Source organism: Bidens hawaiensis, unplaced genomic scaffold (assembly GCF_021521415.1).
Source record: "Bidens hawaiensis isolate Kalapana, Puna unplaced genomic scaffold, B.hawaiensis_p1.1 tig00012467_1, whole genome shotgun sequence".
NCBI lineage: Eukaryota > Viridiplantae > Streptophyta > Magnoliopsida > Asterales > Asteraceae > Bidens > Bidens hawaiensis.
In genome coordinates, this window is record NW_027492017.1 from 143111 (window position 1) to 158352 (window position 15242).

Genomic DNA, 15242 nt, shown 5'->3' on the forward strand with positions numbered 1-15242 from the left:
TACGGACTCTCCCGGGATACGGGAGTCTAGGTTTGTAGACTCTCGGTGGTGTGCTGGGTAGTGGCTGGTTCTCGGCCTGTGCTGTACTTCCTGGCTGTGGCCTCTGATGCACCCTGGCCGGTGGAGACTCCAACTGAATCTCCTCGTCTACCTGCTCCTCTACATCTACCGCAGGCTCGTTAACGACTCCTCTCGTCGCTTCCTGAATCACGGGCTCGCTGCGTGCCCCCGCACCGCTCCTTGTCGTCACAGCCTTCGCGAACGCCTTCGGATTTTGTTCAGTGTTACTTGGAAGTGTACCTGGCGACCTTTCATTTAGACGACTTGCTATCTCTCCCATCTGACGCTCAAGATTTTGAATTGACGCTCCTTGATTTCTCATGAATGACTCGTGCTCCCGGAATTTCTCTCGAGTTTCTTTGTGACGGGAGTCCCCCCGAGTCATATACTGCGACAACATCTGTGTCTGCTGTGCCATCATGTCCTCTAAGGTGGGCTTCTTCTCCCCACTACTCGTTCCCTCACCGGAATCCTGGAATAGGCTCTGACGTTGCTGGAAGCCGGACTGATTTCCGTTCCTCCAGTTGGAATTTTGGTTACCTCTCCACCCCGAATTATAAGAATTGAAAGAATGTTGATTTCGGTTTGGATTATTGACGAAGTCGACTGCCTCCTCCTGGAAACCTACAGGGCATTGAACGGTATCGTGTCCCCCTCTACAGATCTCGCATAACTTACTTTTCACCTGCAAGTCCTTCACGATCTTTGCTAACGCTTCAACTTGTGCCGCAAGTGCGGTGCTCGTGTCGACCGAATGCATGCCGCGTGATAGGGAATCAACGGTTTTGGTGCTCTTAACTGGTGGTCGCTGGTATCCACTCATGGCTAAACTGTTAAACAAGGCAATACACTCATCCGTATCTTTCGTCGTTAGTAGGTTACCTCCTGCAGCTGTGTCGAGCATACTCTGAGTTGCGTACGTCACTCCGTTGTAGAACTTCTCGACAATCGCCCAGTCTTGTAGGCCTTGGTTTGGACATAAAGCAAGTAGATTTTTGAACCTTTCCCACGCCTCGTAGAAGCTCTCGGTGTCCTCCATCTGGAAAGAATGAATCTGGTTACGCAAACGAGCGGCCTTAGCCGGAGGATCGTATTTTTCAAGAAATTGGGTCTGCATGGCAGCCCAAGTAGCAATGGATCCCTGTGGGAGGGACTCAAGCCACAGACTCGCATTATCAACGAGTGAGAACGGAAAGATTCGGAGTTTTATGGCGTCTTCGGATACGCCGGCAAGATGAAACGTGTCGAAGATACGTGCAATACGAGTGAGATGAGAATGCGGGTTCTCGTGGAGCAACCCGTGAAACAGAGCAGAATGAGCAATCGTGTTCAGAACGTTAGATGGAATCTGCCAAGTCGTTTGAACTCCTATAGCTGGTGGAGCAATGCTGGATCTCGCGCCAGCATCGACCGGACGGGCCCGGTCTGCAACTGTCCTCCTCGGTAGTGGATTCGCGTCGCCCATAATCCTATCCCTAATGACGGGTTCAGAGAAAGTAGGAGAAGAGAACGTATTACCGACGGATGTAGATGAACTGGAAGACGGTTTTGTACGACGAGTAGTAAATAAAAGAAATTATAATTAGCTAAACTATTTTAAACTAACAAACAAAACAAATAAGAAAGACAAGTAGTAAACAAGGCAAGTCTTAACTCGAGTCGTTCTTAATACGCCTCTAACCGTGTCCCCGGCAACGGCGCCAAAAACTTGATGTGCGAAAAAATATATATATAAAACACAAGTCGCAACTAAGCTTTAAAAACCAAACAATCTATCCTAGTTCACACAAACGGCAAGTGTACCGATCGCGTATAGCACAGATAAGGAAAGTCCGGATATCGAACTCGAAGACACGTGAAAACGTTTTTAATTACTAAACTCTAACTAAGACTCACCAAAATATTATTTAAATGATTTTTTAATATTTAAAATTGATTAAACTACTTAACTTAATTAAACGAAAACTTTTAACAAAACTCTTTGAAAACTTTGACTGCAGTGATAAAAACGTCTACCTAGGAATGAATCATGTTGACAGAAATAACAAGACAACGGATTGAAAATATTCAAGACACCGGTTATAAAAGATGACACAACTAAAACTTGTTTAAGAAAGTCAAATTACCTCTCAGTCTCTCTAACAAACTCTAACTTATTTTAGTTGATTTTAAAGAATAAACCGGACAAACAATTATTAACGTGTTCAAATACCGACTCACCTCTCGGTCTCACCGACACACTATCCTAATGGAAACGAATACTACGCAACCAAGGATAGAGGAACAATTTAACTTAACCCAAATTAAACCAACTAATTGCACATAAACACTCAAACTTGACAAGACAAAAACCCGCTCTCGCGCGGTCTTAATTCTAACAAGTAAAAGCAATGAGACAATGTTACTTCTTATCACCTCTCGGTATCAAAGAAGGTGTATTTTAACTGATTTTAGATGATTATATTACCCACATATCCCTACGGTTGTACTTCCCGCAAATAAACCCAAAACACCAAGTAAAGAGTTTAACAAGCAATCAATTAATCAAAACCAATTCAATTAACTAATGCAAGAGGATTATAAGTAATAACAAGTAAAACACAGCCATCACACACAATCTAATTTATGGTTTAGTTAAACTTTACATCAATAATTTAAGTCTTGAACATTAACAATCCATTAAACAAGTTAAAACTACTCAACAATCATCTATCCTAGGTAGAACAAACAAGTTTAGCTACTCATTAATTTTGGACAGCCATGCATACTTAAGAAAAACACCATAAACATCATCATAAACATTATAAAACTCATTCAAGATCCAAACAATATCAATAACAAGTCAAACAATCAATCAATTGCAAAACAATTCAAAACAAAAGATCAAATTAATAAAGTTAGGGTTCTTGAACAATAATTAAAGTTTATGAATGTTTTACTAAGTATTATGGCTGAGATCTTTGCTTGTTTGAAGCCCCTAGCTGCTGCCCAAAGGTTCCTCTTCCCTTTCCAGCCGCCAACAGCCCTCAGCCGCCTTGCTTTTTCTTTTTTTTTCTTTCTTTCTTTTCCGGCTGACTTGCAGTTCCGATCGCAACCCTTAGTTAGGGTTTAGGGTTTGTTGTATTTCGGGATTCTTGGATTAATTATGGCTGGAAACTCTTTAATCAACTTAATATAATATTATATAAGGCCTTTAAGATGTGGGCTTGGGTCGGGCCTTGACTTGTAAGTTTGAAAGTTGCACAATTAAGCCCCTAAACTCTTCAATTTAACTCTTTTTTCCACCAAACTTCATCACCTACAAGAAAACAATCATCTTTGTAATATCAAGCATAAACAAACCATAAAACTTAATAATTAAACTAAAAAGTAATTAAAACATGATAAAAATGATACGGAAAGTAAGTGTGTTCCACTACACATCAATCTCCCAACGAGTTCATAGATGGATTCCATATGCTTAATATCAAAGAACTTGTAAAAATGATTTTTGAAACTCAAATCTAGCAATAAACATGTTTAAACAACTATTTTAACAAAACTAGTAAACAAAAGTTCGGTTTCTGGTTTGGACTAGTTTCGGTTAAACCGAGGTTAGTCTTATACAAACCCACACCATGGAACTTGTAAATAAGATGAACAAACTAAAGGGTTAGAAGTTAGTCATAAGTGATATGTATAATAAATTATGTGTGTGTAATATATATCAAGAACACGAAGTCCTCCATGAAACCTTGTCTTATGACATTCGAAACTTAACCAACCAGAGTCGGTGAAGTAACAAATAAAGGAAACAAGGGGTGTGTATTATATATATGTTGTACCATCATATTCAAGAGTTAGTAATGTTAGATGAACAAGTTAGAATGAAAGACTATAGTTAGTTTGACTTGAGAAGTCAAAACTTCAAGAATACATAAGAAATAACAACCTTGAATCTATGGAGTTTTGAGAGAGTTTTTTGGAGATGTAGCAAGAGTAAAATGAAGAAGATGGGTGTGTATATATAGGGAATGAGTGAAGGGTTGGGTATAAAGATTCTTTATGGTTTGCATAAAAATGGGTATGTTTAAATGGTCAAACAATGCATAATATAAAAAAAAAATATTTTATATATTTTAAATGACAAGATCCAATATTTTATTTATTTGAAATGTTCGGGTTACAAACGAGTCGGGTTTACATAACAAAAGTGACCCGAAATTGACGAATGTCACAATAACTATTCTACCCTAGCTCATACATCTTCTTATTTGATCATTCAACAATAATAATAATAAACAACTATCTTCTAATATAAACATATAATAAACATATAATTATATTTATAAAAGTATAAATATTAAAATATAAAAATAACAATAACCACATTACAAAAGACTCAAAAGGAACAATATAAAAAAAATTATCAATATAATTTGCTCACATGTCAATTTTTGACACATAAGCAGTTATTTAATTTTATGTGTATGTCACATAAGCAAAAAAAAACATGTTATTATAAGTTATATCACATTTATGTTCAAAATCAGCATGTGGAGGGACTTTAACATGCAAAAATTTGTTAAGGGACTTTTATAAGCAAAAAGAGAAAGTATGTTGGTTTTTTATGATATTTTCCCTTTGTTTTTCACATCATTAAACTAATTATTTATCGTCATATCATCCCGACGGATTCTTTGCATGTCGTAGATGTTTAGCCAAACGTAATTTTCATTTTTATAACCATAAAACCTTGATCTAAAAAAGACATTCCAAACAACACACATCAAACAAAATGCAAATTTTTGTGACCGGTAGGAATATCTGGGATGGTGTGATATAAGCAAACCTTAGGGATAAAGAGGTTGCTTTCAGTGAGACTGAGACCCCGACACCCCAAAACAAACATAGACAAACAACCATATCTAAAAAATATATAAATAGAAAGCTACCAAATAACAAAAGAAATGGTGGGAGTGTAACATAGTATAATAGAAACATATATAAGATCATAAAACCACATATAGAGAAAGACAATCACATGCAAAGTCCACCTAAAGTGAGCGAATTTAAGCCTCGATCTATAAGTATGATAAAACAAAGACCTTCGATTATAGCATACAAATTGGAAGTTTATGTATCTGTCCAGTTTGAAATTTGCATAAATCCCACTTTGGAGAAAGATGAGTTCTAAAATACGTTTGATATATTCATGAGAGCCTATATAGTTTATATAACAAGAGAGAAAACATCATGTGTGGCAAACCTCTTCATTGGACTTCTTAACTCATAATTCCTGAGGATCTGGTGATATCCACCAAAATCTGGACCTCACACATTTGAGCATATGATTATTACTTTATTATAGAAAGTTTTATTTGATGAAAAGCATCTTATAATGCACAATAAGTACAATTTCATAGCTAAACATTCTAGCCAGGGGCGGACCTATGTATTAGGTTGGGGCGGCCATCCACCTTAATTTTTTTTAGTGTTATTTGTATGTGAAAATCTCGATTGCCCCCTTGATATAAGTGTTAAGTCCCGATGTTGACCCCCCCCAACAAAAAAATAAAATAATAATTCATGTGTCCGCCACTGATTCTAGCTTTTCAAAAAATGAAGTTCTACATGTTCCATAGGCAATCATACAGTTCCATAGAAAAATGAAAAAAGAAAGGAAATAAACGAATAACCCATAAACAATTACCTTGTTGAGTAAAGTCAAAGGGTGACCACTCGTTGACCGTTGACTTTACAGCCGGTTTAATTCTGTACTTAGAGAAAGTCAGAAAACTATCAACCAACACCCGGGTTCTTGTTTCATATTCATCCCGCCTGATGAGTCGATGACGCATATATACAACATTGTCTGCCAATTATTAAACACAAAACAATATCATTTCAAATATTATTCCTGAAAACCAAGTGGATGCTGCAAGAATAGAAATTAAATTCATATAGAGACATTATAAATTTCATCATCATCATCATCGTACTCAGTAAATCCACCAATAGCAAAGTTATGGTAGGGTCTGAGGATGATAAGATGTAGACAGTTTTACCTCTACCTCGTATGAATAGAGAGGCTACTTCCGGTGAGACCCCCGGCTCGATAGTAGTTTTGCATCAAGCCTTGGACATAAGGCATATAACACTCAACCATCTGCTATCAACACCACCCCACATGATGCCTGATTAACCTTCCGCCACTTTTAACGTTATTTTCACGAGACTAGTAAAATGACGTCAAAATTAGTGAAATTCACTTTAGCCCACCCTAGCTTTTAACGTTATTTTCACGAAGTTATAAATTTGTGGTGTTGAAATCTTTTAAGGTGAAATTAAATTACCATGTCAAGATGAGTCAGCGAGGAATGCCTCCAGTTTCTCGCTACATGGTTTTTCTTTTCTTGGACCACTTTATTATTTAGAATAAGTAAATATGAATCAAATTATATAGCTAGATTGGCAAGATTTTTGGGTCCATAGAAATTATAAAACATAGAATATTAAAAGAGAAAGAGAGAGAGAGAGAGAGAGAGAGAGAGAATTCTGTGTTCATTTTTGTGAATGTACGTGCTTGGTCAAACGTTCATTTATGTGATTTTCACATTTGGAAAACTATATTATTAGGCAAAAAGACTTTGGTCTTCATTGACTGACTTCATTCCTTGTGCATGCGTAGTTTCTTCTTCTACTTCCGTTCATCATCATCACCGGAGGTGAGTGAGTTCTTATGAATTATGTCAAATATATATCCTGTATATTTTATGATCATGAATGTTTTAATATTTAACTGTAGATTTTGTAAAATGTATGAAATGCAATTGCCTAATGCTCTAATTATGAATTCGAATAAGTATACTGTATCTTTCCTATTGCAGCAGAATGTAACTTTAAAGGCGTGTTCATGTTGGTACATCTGACTTTAAGTGAACACGAACAATTAATTAATAGGGCAATATTTGTGTTCATGCTCGTTTATTTAAAAAATGAACACGTTCGTGCTCGTTTATGTTCATGTGTTTAAAATTTACACTAACGTATTTGAACATACGTATACGGGCACAAACAAACATAAGTGAAGCTTAAATGAACAAAAACAAACAAATAATATTTAATTAGCTATTAGGTACTAGTGTGATATAATTTGTAAGATACAAATTATATTTCGTAATTTTCTATTAATATGTAAACGGACATAAATAAACGAACGAAACATGTATTCATGTTCGTCCGTTTAATTAAATGAACACATGCAAATATTTTGTTCATGTACACATGTTTATTAAATATACCAACTTCCCGCCGAACAGTTCATTGAACGTTCGGTTCGTTCATGTAGGTTTATTCATTATTTAATTAGGTCGATCTAGTTGGACCGAATCATTAATCAAAGTTGTGAATTTGTGATTATGGTAATGAGTTTGTACATGTAATCAGTTTTAGAGTTATATTTTTCTAGTTATTATAGATTGAGAGTTAATTATTACTTTGAAGAATTTATACAATGGATGAGCTAATCATATTACATTGGCAAATTTGTTAACCTGATATAGTTATTATATCAGGAGAGAAGCATGGCTGACGCTCTTGGTCTTCGCATAAAGAAATTAATCAAATCCTATGCGACATTTGACATCTCAGAAGAAGAAAAAGCACCAGATGCCAAGAGAACGAAGACCGAACCCTTTGATGGTCTCATGAGTTACCTCAGAGACATGATGGTAGGGTATGAAAATGAGCAAGTGCTGGCTTTACTCAAACAAATGGAAGACGCGATGGATACATTGGCGAGTCATGTGATAGAAGGTGGTGATTTGTTAAATTATTCTAATATGCTCAACAATGATGGACAAAGTTTCAAGACAGAAATGAGGGCTTATGATCCGGATATACGGAGAAAAAGAAGGTTTGATAATATGATACTTATTTGTGAACAACTCTGTAATATCAGATTTAACAATGTAGAGGAAGAAAAGGCTGTGGTGGGATTTGATAAAGAAATAGAAACACTACTTGATCAACTTACTGCAACATGTACAAAGAAGCTTCAGATTATCACAATTACAGGAATGGCTGGGCTTGGAAAGACGACTTTGGCTAGAACACTATACAACCATGAATTAATTAAGTATAAGTTTGACTTTCGTTTGTGGACTACTGTTTCTCAAGTGTATAAGAAGAAAAATCTGTTAGTCGGAATATTAAGCTCTTTTAGCGATATTCTTACAGATGAATTATACGAAATGAGCGAGCACCAGTTGGGGGAAAAGTTATACAGAAATTTAAAGCGTCGTAAATTTTTGGTGGTCTTCGATGATATTTGGGATCGTAGGGTTTGGGACGATCTCAAAATGTATTTTCCAGATGACAAAAACGGAAGCCGAGTTATATTTACTAGCCGTGACATTGACGTGAGTTTACATGTACAGTCAGAAAGACTTGCTCATGTTTTACGTCCTTGTACTGAAGTTGAAAGTTGGGGCATATTTCTGAATGAAGCGTTTCGAATGGGAATATGCCCTCGTGGATTGGAGGAATCCGGACAGGTGATTATTGGAAAATGTGAAGGATTGCCTCTTGCAATTGTTATAGCTGCTGGTCTGGTGAAAAACAACCTTTCAGTCAACTGGTGGAAGCAAATTGCTGCAAGTCTACGCTCGTTTATGGTTAATGATCCAAGACAATACATAGACTCGCTGGCGTTAAGCTACAATCATTTGCCTCCTCACTTGAGACCATGTTTTCTCTTTTTTGGCGCATTTCCTGAAGACTATGAAGTCCCCGTGGCAAAGCTGACTTGGCTATGGATTGCTGAAGGATTCATACATGAAAGCAGAAGCAGAATGTTGGAGGATGTTGCCGAGGATTTCTTGATGAATTTAATCAAGAGAAGTCTGCTGATGACTCAAAGAATAAAATCTGATGGCCAAGTTAAAACATGTCGTATCCACGACTTGTTGCATGATTTTTGTTTGAGAAAAGCGGAGGAGGAAAAGTTTCTGTCAAACAATCATAGGTACGGAACACTGTCATCGATGCTATGCTTTCCATTGGAGCTAGCAAAATCTCTAAAGGAAGGCGGGTTAATTCATATCGACACGTACAAATTCCTTAAGATTTTGGATCTAGAGTCTATCTTTATCTCCTTATTCCCCTTCGACGTATTACCAATGGTTAATCTTAGATACCTGGCCATTCAAGCACATGATGGAAGTCCACATGCATCAATATCTAACCTTATCAACCTACAAATGCTCATAATATCCTCAAGGAAGAATATTGTTGTACCAAAAACCATATGGAATATGGTTAATCTAAGGCACCTATATATCAAATCTGGGGAAAACCTTATGGAGGATGGTTGTCCTAGTCCCGGTGCATTGGCTAGTCTTCAAACCTTATCCCAGGTAAGTCCCCGATCTTGCCACGATATATTTTCAAGGACTCCCAATCTTAGGAAGCTCGGGTTTGGTGGTCCCTTAATTTCATCGCTAGGGGATCTCGAATTTCCAAATTTAGGCGCTTTGGCACGCCTTCAAAAGTTGAAGTTACTTAATACATTTCCATACGCTGAATCAACGAGATCATGCAATCCTATTATGTTTCCTGAAAAGTTTAAGAAATTGACTTTGTCAAATACTGGGATTGATTGGAAAGAGATGTTGACCTTTGCACGGTTGCCTAACCTCGAGGTTCTAAAACTGAAACTTCACGCATGCGCCGGAGAAAGATGGGAGACCGGTGATGCTGAGTTTCGGAAACTCAAGGTCTTGAAGTTGCATGATCTGGACATAAAGCAATGGGTTTGTTCGAGTGATAATTTCCCGAGACTACAACGTTTGGTGGTTCATGGTTGTTTAGAACTCGATAGCATCCCAAAGGCTCTCGGGAAGGTTTCAACGTTGGAGGTGATTGAGGTAAAGGGGTGCAGCCTTTACGCACAAAGATCTGCAGTCGAAATTCAGGAAGAGCAACAAAGTGAAGGAAACTATTTCTTAAAAGTGCAGACATGGATCTTCCCTACACATCTTGAGGGGGTGGGAATGGAAGAATGAAATGGAATCCTTACACTATCCGTCAATGAAGATAAAGAACCGTTGGTGAAATTATGTGGAAAAACCGGGTGTCGGTAAAGATTTCACCGACGGATAAAATCGTACGTTACTATCGGCAATTTGATCGTTAGGCACTAGTCGGGCAGTGGGGTATGGACTAGGGATTAATTGGATTGGAATTGATATGTAATTTTGCAAAAATATATATATAAAAAAATAAAAAATAATAAAAAAAATACATGTATATACCAAATTCTATATCTTACTGTCATGTTCGGAATCAAATGTTAAATATGATGCAACAGATTATCTGGTGGCAAACCTCTTCACATGACTTCTTGCCTGAAAATACCCGAGGATGTAGCGATATCCAGAATCTAGACCTCATTCATCTAAGCATATTATTATTCAATGAACAGTTGAATACAGATAGTTCTATTTGATAAAAACATCTTATAATACACAATCAATACAGTTTCATAGCTAAATATTCTAGTTTTTCAAAAATGAAGTTCTACAAGCTTTCTTATTGCGGGTTTGGATTCAAATAGGCAATCAATACAGTTATACAAAAAACCCAATAACCCCTATAAACAATTTTCCTTGATGAGTAAAGTCAAAGGGTGACCATTTGTTGACCAATGACGTTACAGCCGATTTACTTCTGTACTTAGAGAAAACTATAACCGAAGGAACCCAACCCTCACCAAAACCTCGGTTCTTGTTTCATATTCATCCCGCCTGATGAGGCGAACATCATTGGCTACCAATTATTAAACACAAAATAATATTAGCAAGATCCTGAAAAACCAAGAATAATTTAAAGGTTAATAATCACCTGAGCTTTAATCGAGAGAATCGTATTAGCAAGATCCTCGTTTACTGATATGGGCAGTGGTGGCCCGGGAATGAATCTCATGCTGCAAGAATTGAAATGGAATTCATATCAATTAGTAGAAATAAAAATCAATATAATTTAATCTAACATACTCGTTTAAGATGGCGTTAACATTGTTCTTCATCTGTCTAATAAGATCAACGTTGTCCAGCAGCTGTGGATTGATGTTGAAAAGCATCAGCAAGACTAGTCAACCATACAAAATTTAATCTGTGTTGTCATTATTATTATTGCTAGAATTGGAAAAATTATAGACCTTTAGCGCAGAGATATTAAGTGAGATCTGATCAAGAAGTTGTCTGTTCTGCTCTACCAGATGCCTTACTGAGCCCCGTAATGCTGCTTCAACGAATAAAATATCATTATGTTAATAAAAGTATAAAATCATCATAAACATAAAAAAATGTGTATTAGCAAGACTAATTTCATAAATGCAACTATTTCGCGTCATATGAACTAAGATAAGACTGTTAACGAGCCAAGCCAGAGTGGGCTCAGGCGCGACTCATATGAACTCGTGAGCCGATCTTCACGAGTTGAACAGTTGAGCTTGAGATCGGCTCATCAAAAGCTAGGGCTAGCTCATGGCTTGTCATAAAATTATTTTTTTACTATTTTACAATACATAAAAAAACTCAAAATAATATTTATAACATACACGTAACACAAAATTTTGTGAACTACATAATTCATAATTTCTATATACTAAAATTTGGGCTATACGAGCCAATCGAGAATTTCAATATTTCGAGAATTTTTTATATAAGTTATTTTTATTAAAAATTTCATTCTGTTTCAAGTTATATATATAATTTTGGGCTTAATTTAAATGAGGTAACAAACAACCCAACAAGCGAGTTAATTTTGAGCAAGTTTATTTCGAGCCAACTGCAAAGGAGTCACGAGATTTTTGAACAGCTCTAAACTAAAACTAACCTTCAACATGAATACCATCACCTCTAACTCGATTCATCAAAACTGAAAGTGGGGCCACATTGATACTCGGAATTGATGGCACACTCGGGTTTGAGGATGATTCCATCAATTTATCCTGAATTAATATGAGATGTTCGATGATGAGTGTTGCATTAATAATACGCTGCAAATGTAGAACGAAAGAGAGTATTTAATTGCAATGTACACAGAGTATTAGACATCAGTTCTTACAAGCAAATTCTTAATTATTATCTTGAAATCTTGAAAAAAATCATCTCATGTAATTGTGGCCGAGTACCTATAAAATGCTAATGTTTAACAACCATTTATACGTGTCCTAGATTACAACATTATTCTAATTCAAGCAGGATACAACAAGAGTTTCCATATATTCACATTTAATGCAATTACTAATAACTAGTTACTACTTACTACTTAAATTAATTCAAATAATATAAAAAAAAACATCAACCTCAGATATTACAAACATACTTTAATAGTCTACCTTATTATCTTTTGACTTTTTCCACAAACTCCGTTCCTCGTGTTTCCTTCGTTTAGTCTGCAAAATATCTCATATCAGCAAACATTCAAACGAGTAATTATAATGTTTAAAACTGAAGATATAATATTCTCACCGCCATCCACCTACACCTGATTGCAACATCACGAACGGTTTTATTACGTAATGTGGAAGCAATCTTGACATACTTTATCATACCAGATTCATCCGCGTATCTACATGTATTGTACAAGATCAATGACATATAAGCTAAAAATAATATTAGGGGTGCACATGAAACCGAAAAAACTTATCCGAAACCAAAAACACCAAACCGAGAAAAACCGAACCGAAACAAAAACTTGCGTGTTGGTTTTATGTTTCTGTAAAAACCGAACTTACGGTTCAGTTTTGGTTTTGCATTCAATAAGAACCAAAAAAAAAGAACCGAATTTAGATTTTCATTTTTTATTGGCAAATTGGATTTTAATAATCCCAACTTAGTTTATTCCTACTAGTGGTCCCAAATTTAAAAAAGTTGGCTCTCAATGATGCCCCGTTAAAAAAATCTAACGACGTTAAGTTTTTTCCAAATTTCAAACTGATTTTTTAGGGCTTTTGATCAGAAGGAGGATACGAGTCGATTAATGTAAAACTTAACTCGAAACGATACTTCAAACAGCTTAATTTTTGTTAATTTGAAGTTAAAATGCCCGATTTGAACCACTAATCAAGCCGTTGTTTCGAGCTAAGTTTTACATCAATCGACTCGTATCCTCCTTCCGATCAAAAGCCCCTAAAAATCAGTTTGAGATTCGGAAAAAACATTAACGCCGTTAGGTTTTTTTCACGACGAACCATTGAGAGCCAACTTTTTAAAATTTGGGACCACCGGTGGGATAAACTAAGTTGGGATTATTATCGGCCAATAGCATTTAGTTGGGATTAATAAAATCCAATTTGCCTTTTTTTATTTTAAGTAAAATATAAGAATTTAATAAATATGTAATGTAAGTCATATAGTTGGCCCATTTATATAATTATCAACTAGATATTAATTAACAAAGTGATTTACGCTTAAATTCATTATTTTGGGTCACACTTTTTTTGGGCCCAAAAGTTTCAAACTCAAATGGCAAAACTGGAAAAACCAAACCAAACCGAACGGTTTTCATAATTTAAAAAACCGATATTCCGGTTTTTGGTTCGGTTTTAACCCAACACCAACCCAAACCAACCGATCCCTGCACACCCCTAAATAATATTGTATATAACTTCAAAGGATACAATTATATAAAAATGCATACTTGACAAGTGCTTGTTCTAGCTTATACTGTTCTTCAACCGACCACTCGCCATCCAAACCCGGTCGGTGCTTCGTCTCAGGTACCGACTCAACCGACGAACTACCCGAACTCCCCGAAAAATTCAAGCTTTTAGTTCTGTTCAACCTCTGCAAATCCTCCATCATATTTACCTCAGATTGACCCTCTGTTTGACCAAACTGAAACGATACAGCTCGTTGGTTCATACCAGAACCATCCATTATATGCCCACAAGTATAATTAATAATTACAAGCCCAATTGCAAAATTACGCACATTTCAAAACCCTAGAATCTGACATTGAATCGAGTAGATGAACAATTGAACAATCCGCTGGTATCATTGGTACCAGAATCAGCTTAATTGAAGAATTAGCCGATTGAATGAGTGAATTGTGGGTGGAACTGAAATCGCCTAATTTGGATTTGAAACCCTAGAATGACAGAGTAAGAATAATAATAATATTATTAATTGAGTGGTGAGTTGAAATGAATCCACTTGATAAATGAGAAGCTGTGATTGGTTGGTTGTTTTTGGCGCCTTGTTGATTTTCAGTTTGTGTATTTATTATATGATTTTTATTTATTTTATTATTATTTTTGTTTGTGTTGAGCTTTTTGTAAAAATGTAGGACTTGTGTATCATGGGATTTAGCAAAAAGTGATACATTATTGTCACCATTCTACCAACTACCATAAATAAAAAGGTATTCTTTTTTATAAATAAAAAACAAGCTAAAACAAGCTTGAGTTGTTTATTGAGTTGTTTATAGTTTTAATCACTGTTTTGAAGCCTGGCCGGTCGGACCGGGACCCAGTCTTAAAACCGGGCCGGGTGAGGTATTTGACCCGTTTTTGAAAAACCCGGCCGGGTTGGGCGGGTGGCGGTCGGCTCAGTAAAACCCATTTTTTATTAATCTAAAATGAAATGTGCATGGTGGGATTCAAACTTGGGTCATTTCCAAGGTAGAAGCTTTAATAATTAACCATGAGCCAACCAACCAAGCTTTATTGTTGTCTTTATTGATAAAATATATATCATATATATTCAAAAAACAATGTATTAAATATAAATAAACATTAAAGTTTGTTATTATTATTATTTTTTGTTATTATTAATTTTTATATGTATATGAATTATATATATATAAATATATATATTTAAATTATTTATGACATCATCCGGGTCAAACACCAGTCCGCCCTCCCGGGTCGGTCCGACCTTTGACCCGGTAAGACGTCCGGGTCGACGCCCGGGCCAGGTCTGAAAACATTGGTTTTAATTGTGTTTTCGAGTCTTGTTAAAGGAAAGGAATTGAAAAAAAAGTAAATATCTGTTGTGTTTTCGAGTTTTATTAAAAGAAAGAATAAGAGAGAAGAAAGTCAGAAAAACTTTCTTTTCAAATTGAAAAGAATTGAGAGGAGAAGAAAAAAAACGGAGAAGAAACGGAATAAAGAGGAAAATAAATATTTTTCT

General features: G+C 35.9%; 2 protein-coding genes across 3 annotated transcripts; one reads left to right on the plus strand and one right to left on the minus strand.

Moving 5' to 3' along the window:
- The first annotated feature begins 7625 nt into the window (after nt 1-7625).
- On the plus strand, nt 7626-10106 carry LOC143541062 (putative late blight resistance protein homolog R1A-10). The gene has a single exon (XM_077033977.1). The coding sequence runs from the start codon at nt 7626-7628 to the stop codon at nt 10104-10106; it is 2481 nt and encodes an 826-aa protein (XP_076890092.1).
- Nucleotides 10107-10453: 347 nt separating this feature from the next.
- On the minus strand, nt 10454-14217 carry LOC143541072 (uncharacterized). Of its 2 annotated transcripts, none has more exons than XM_077033984.1 (8): nt 13750-14217; nt 12579-12678; nt 12446-12502; nt 11941-12055; nt 11261-11343; nt 11097-11158; nt 10945-11026; nt 10454-10869 (listed from the first exon to the last, which is right to left on the minus strand). In XM_077033984.1, exons 1-8 carry the CDS (start codon nt 13986-13988, stop codon nt 10810-10812), a joined length of 798 nt encoding a protein of 265 aa, XP_076890099.1. In that variant the 5' UTR covers nt 13989-14217; the 3' UTR covers nt 10454-10809. The 2 variants fall into 2 exon arrangements, with proteins under 2 accessions (XP_076890099.1, XP_076890098.1); XM_077033983.1 differs by having other exon boundaries at nt 11941-12103.
- Nucleotides 14218-15242: the final 1025 nt, after the last annotated feature.

What these genes read in the sequence shown, in the direction of transcription:
- LOC143541072 (XM_077033983.1), bottom strand. Translation starts at nt 13,988, where the DNA reads ATGGATGGTTCTGGTATGAACCAACGAGCTGTATCGTTTCAGTTTGGT. An exon ending in AAAAGTCAAAAGATAATAAG is followed by an intron (nt 12,104 to 12,445) that starts GTAGACTATTAA and finishes CTACATTTGCAG; the next exon opens with CGTATTATTAATGCAACACT. An exon ending in TGATGGTATTCATGTTGAAG is followed by an intron (nt 11,344 to 11,940) that starts GTTAGTTTTAGT and finishes TCGTTGAAGCAG; the next exon opens with CATTACGGGGCTCAGTAAGG.
- LOC143541062 (XM_077033977.1), top strand. Translation starts at nt 7,626, where the DNA reads ATGGCTGACGCTCTTGGTCTTCGCATAAAGAAATTAATCAAATCCTAT.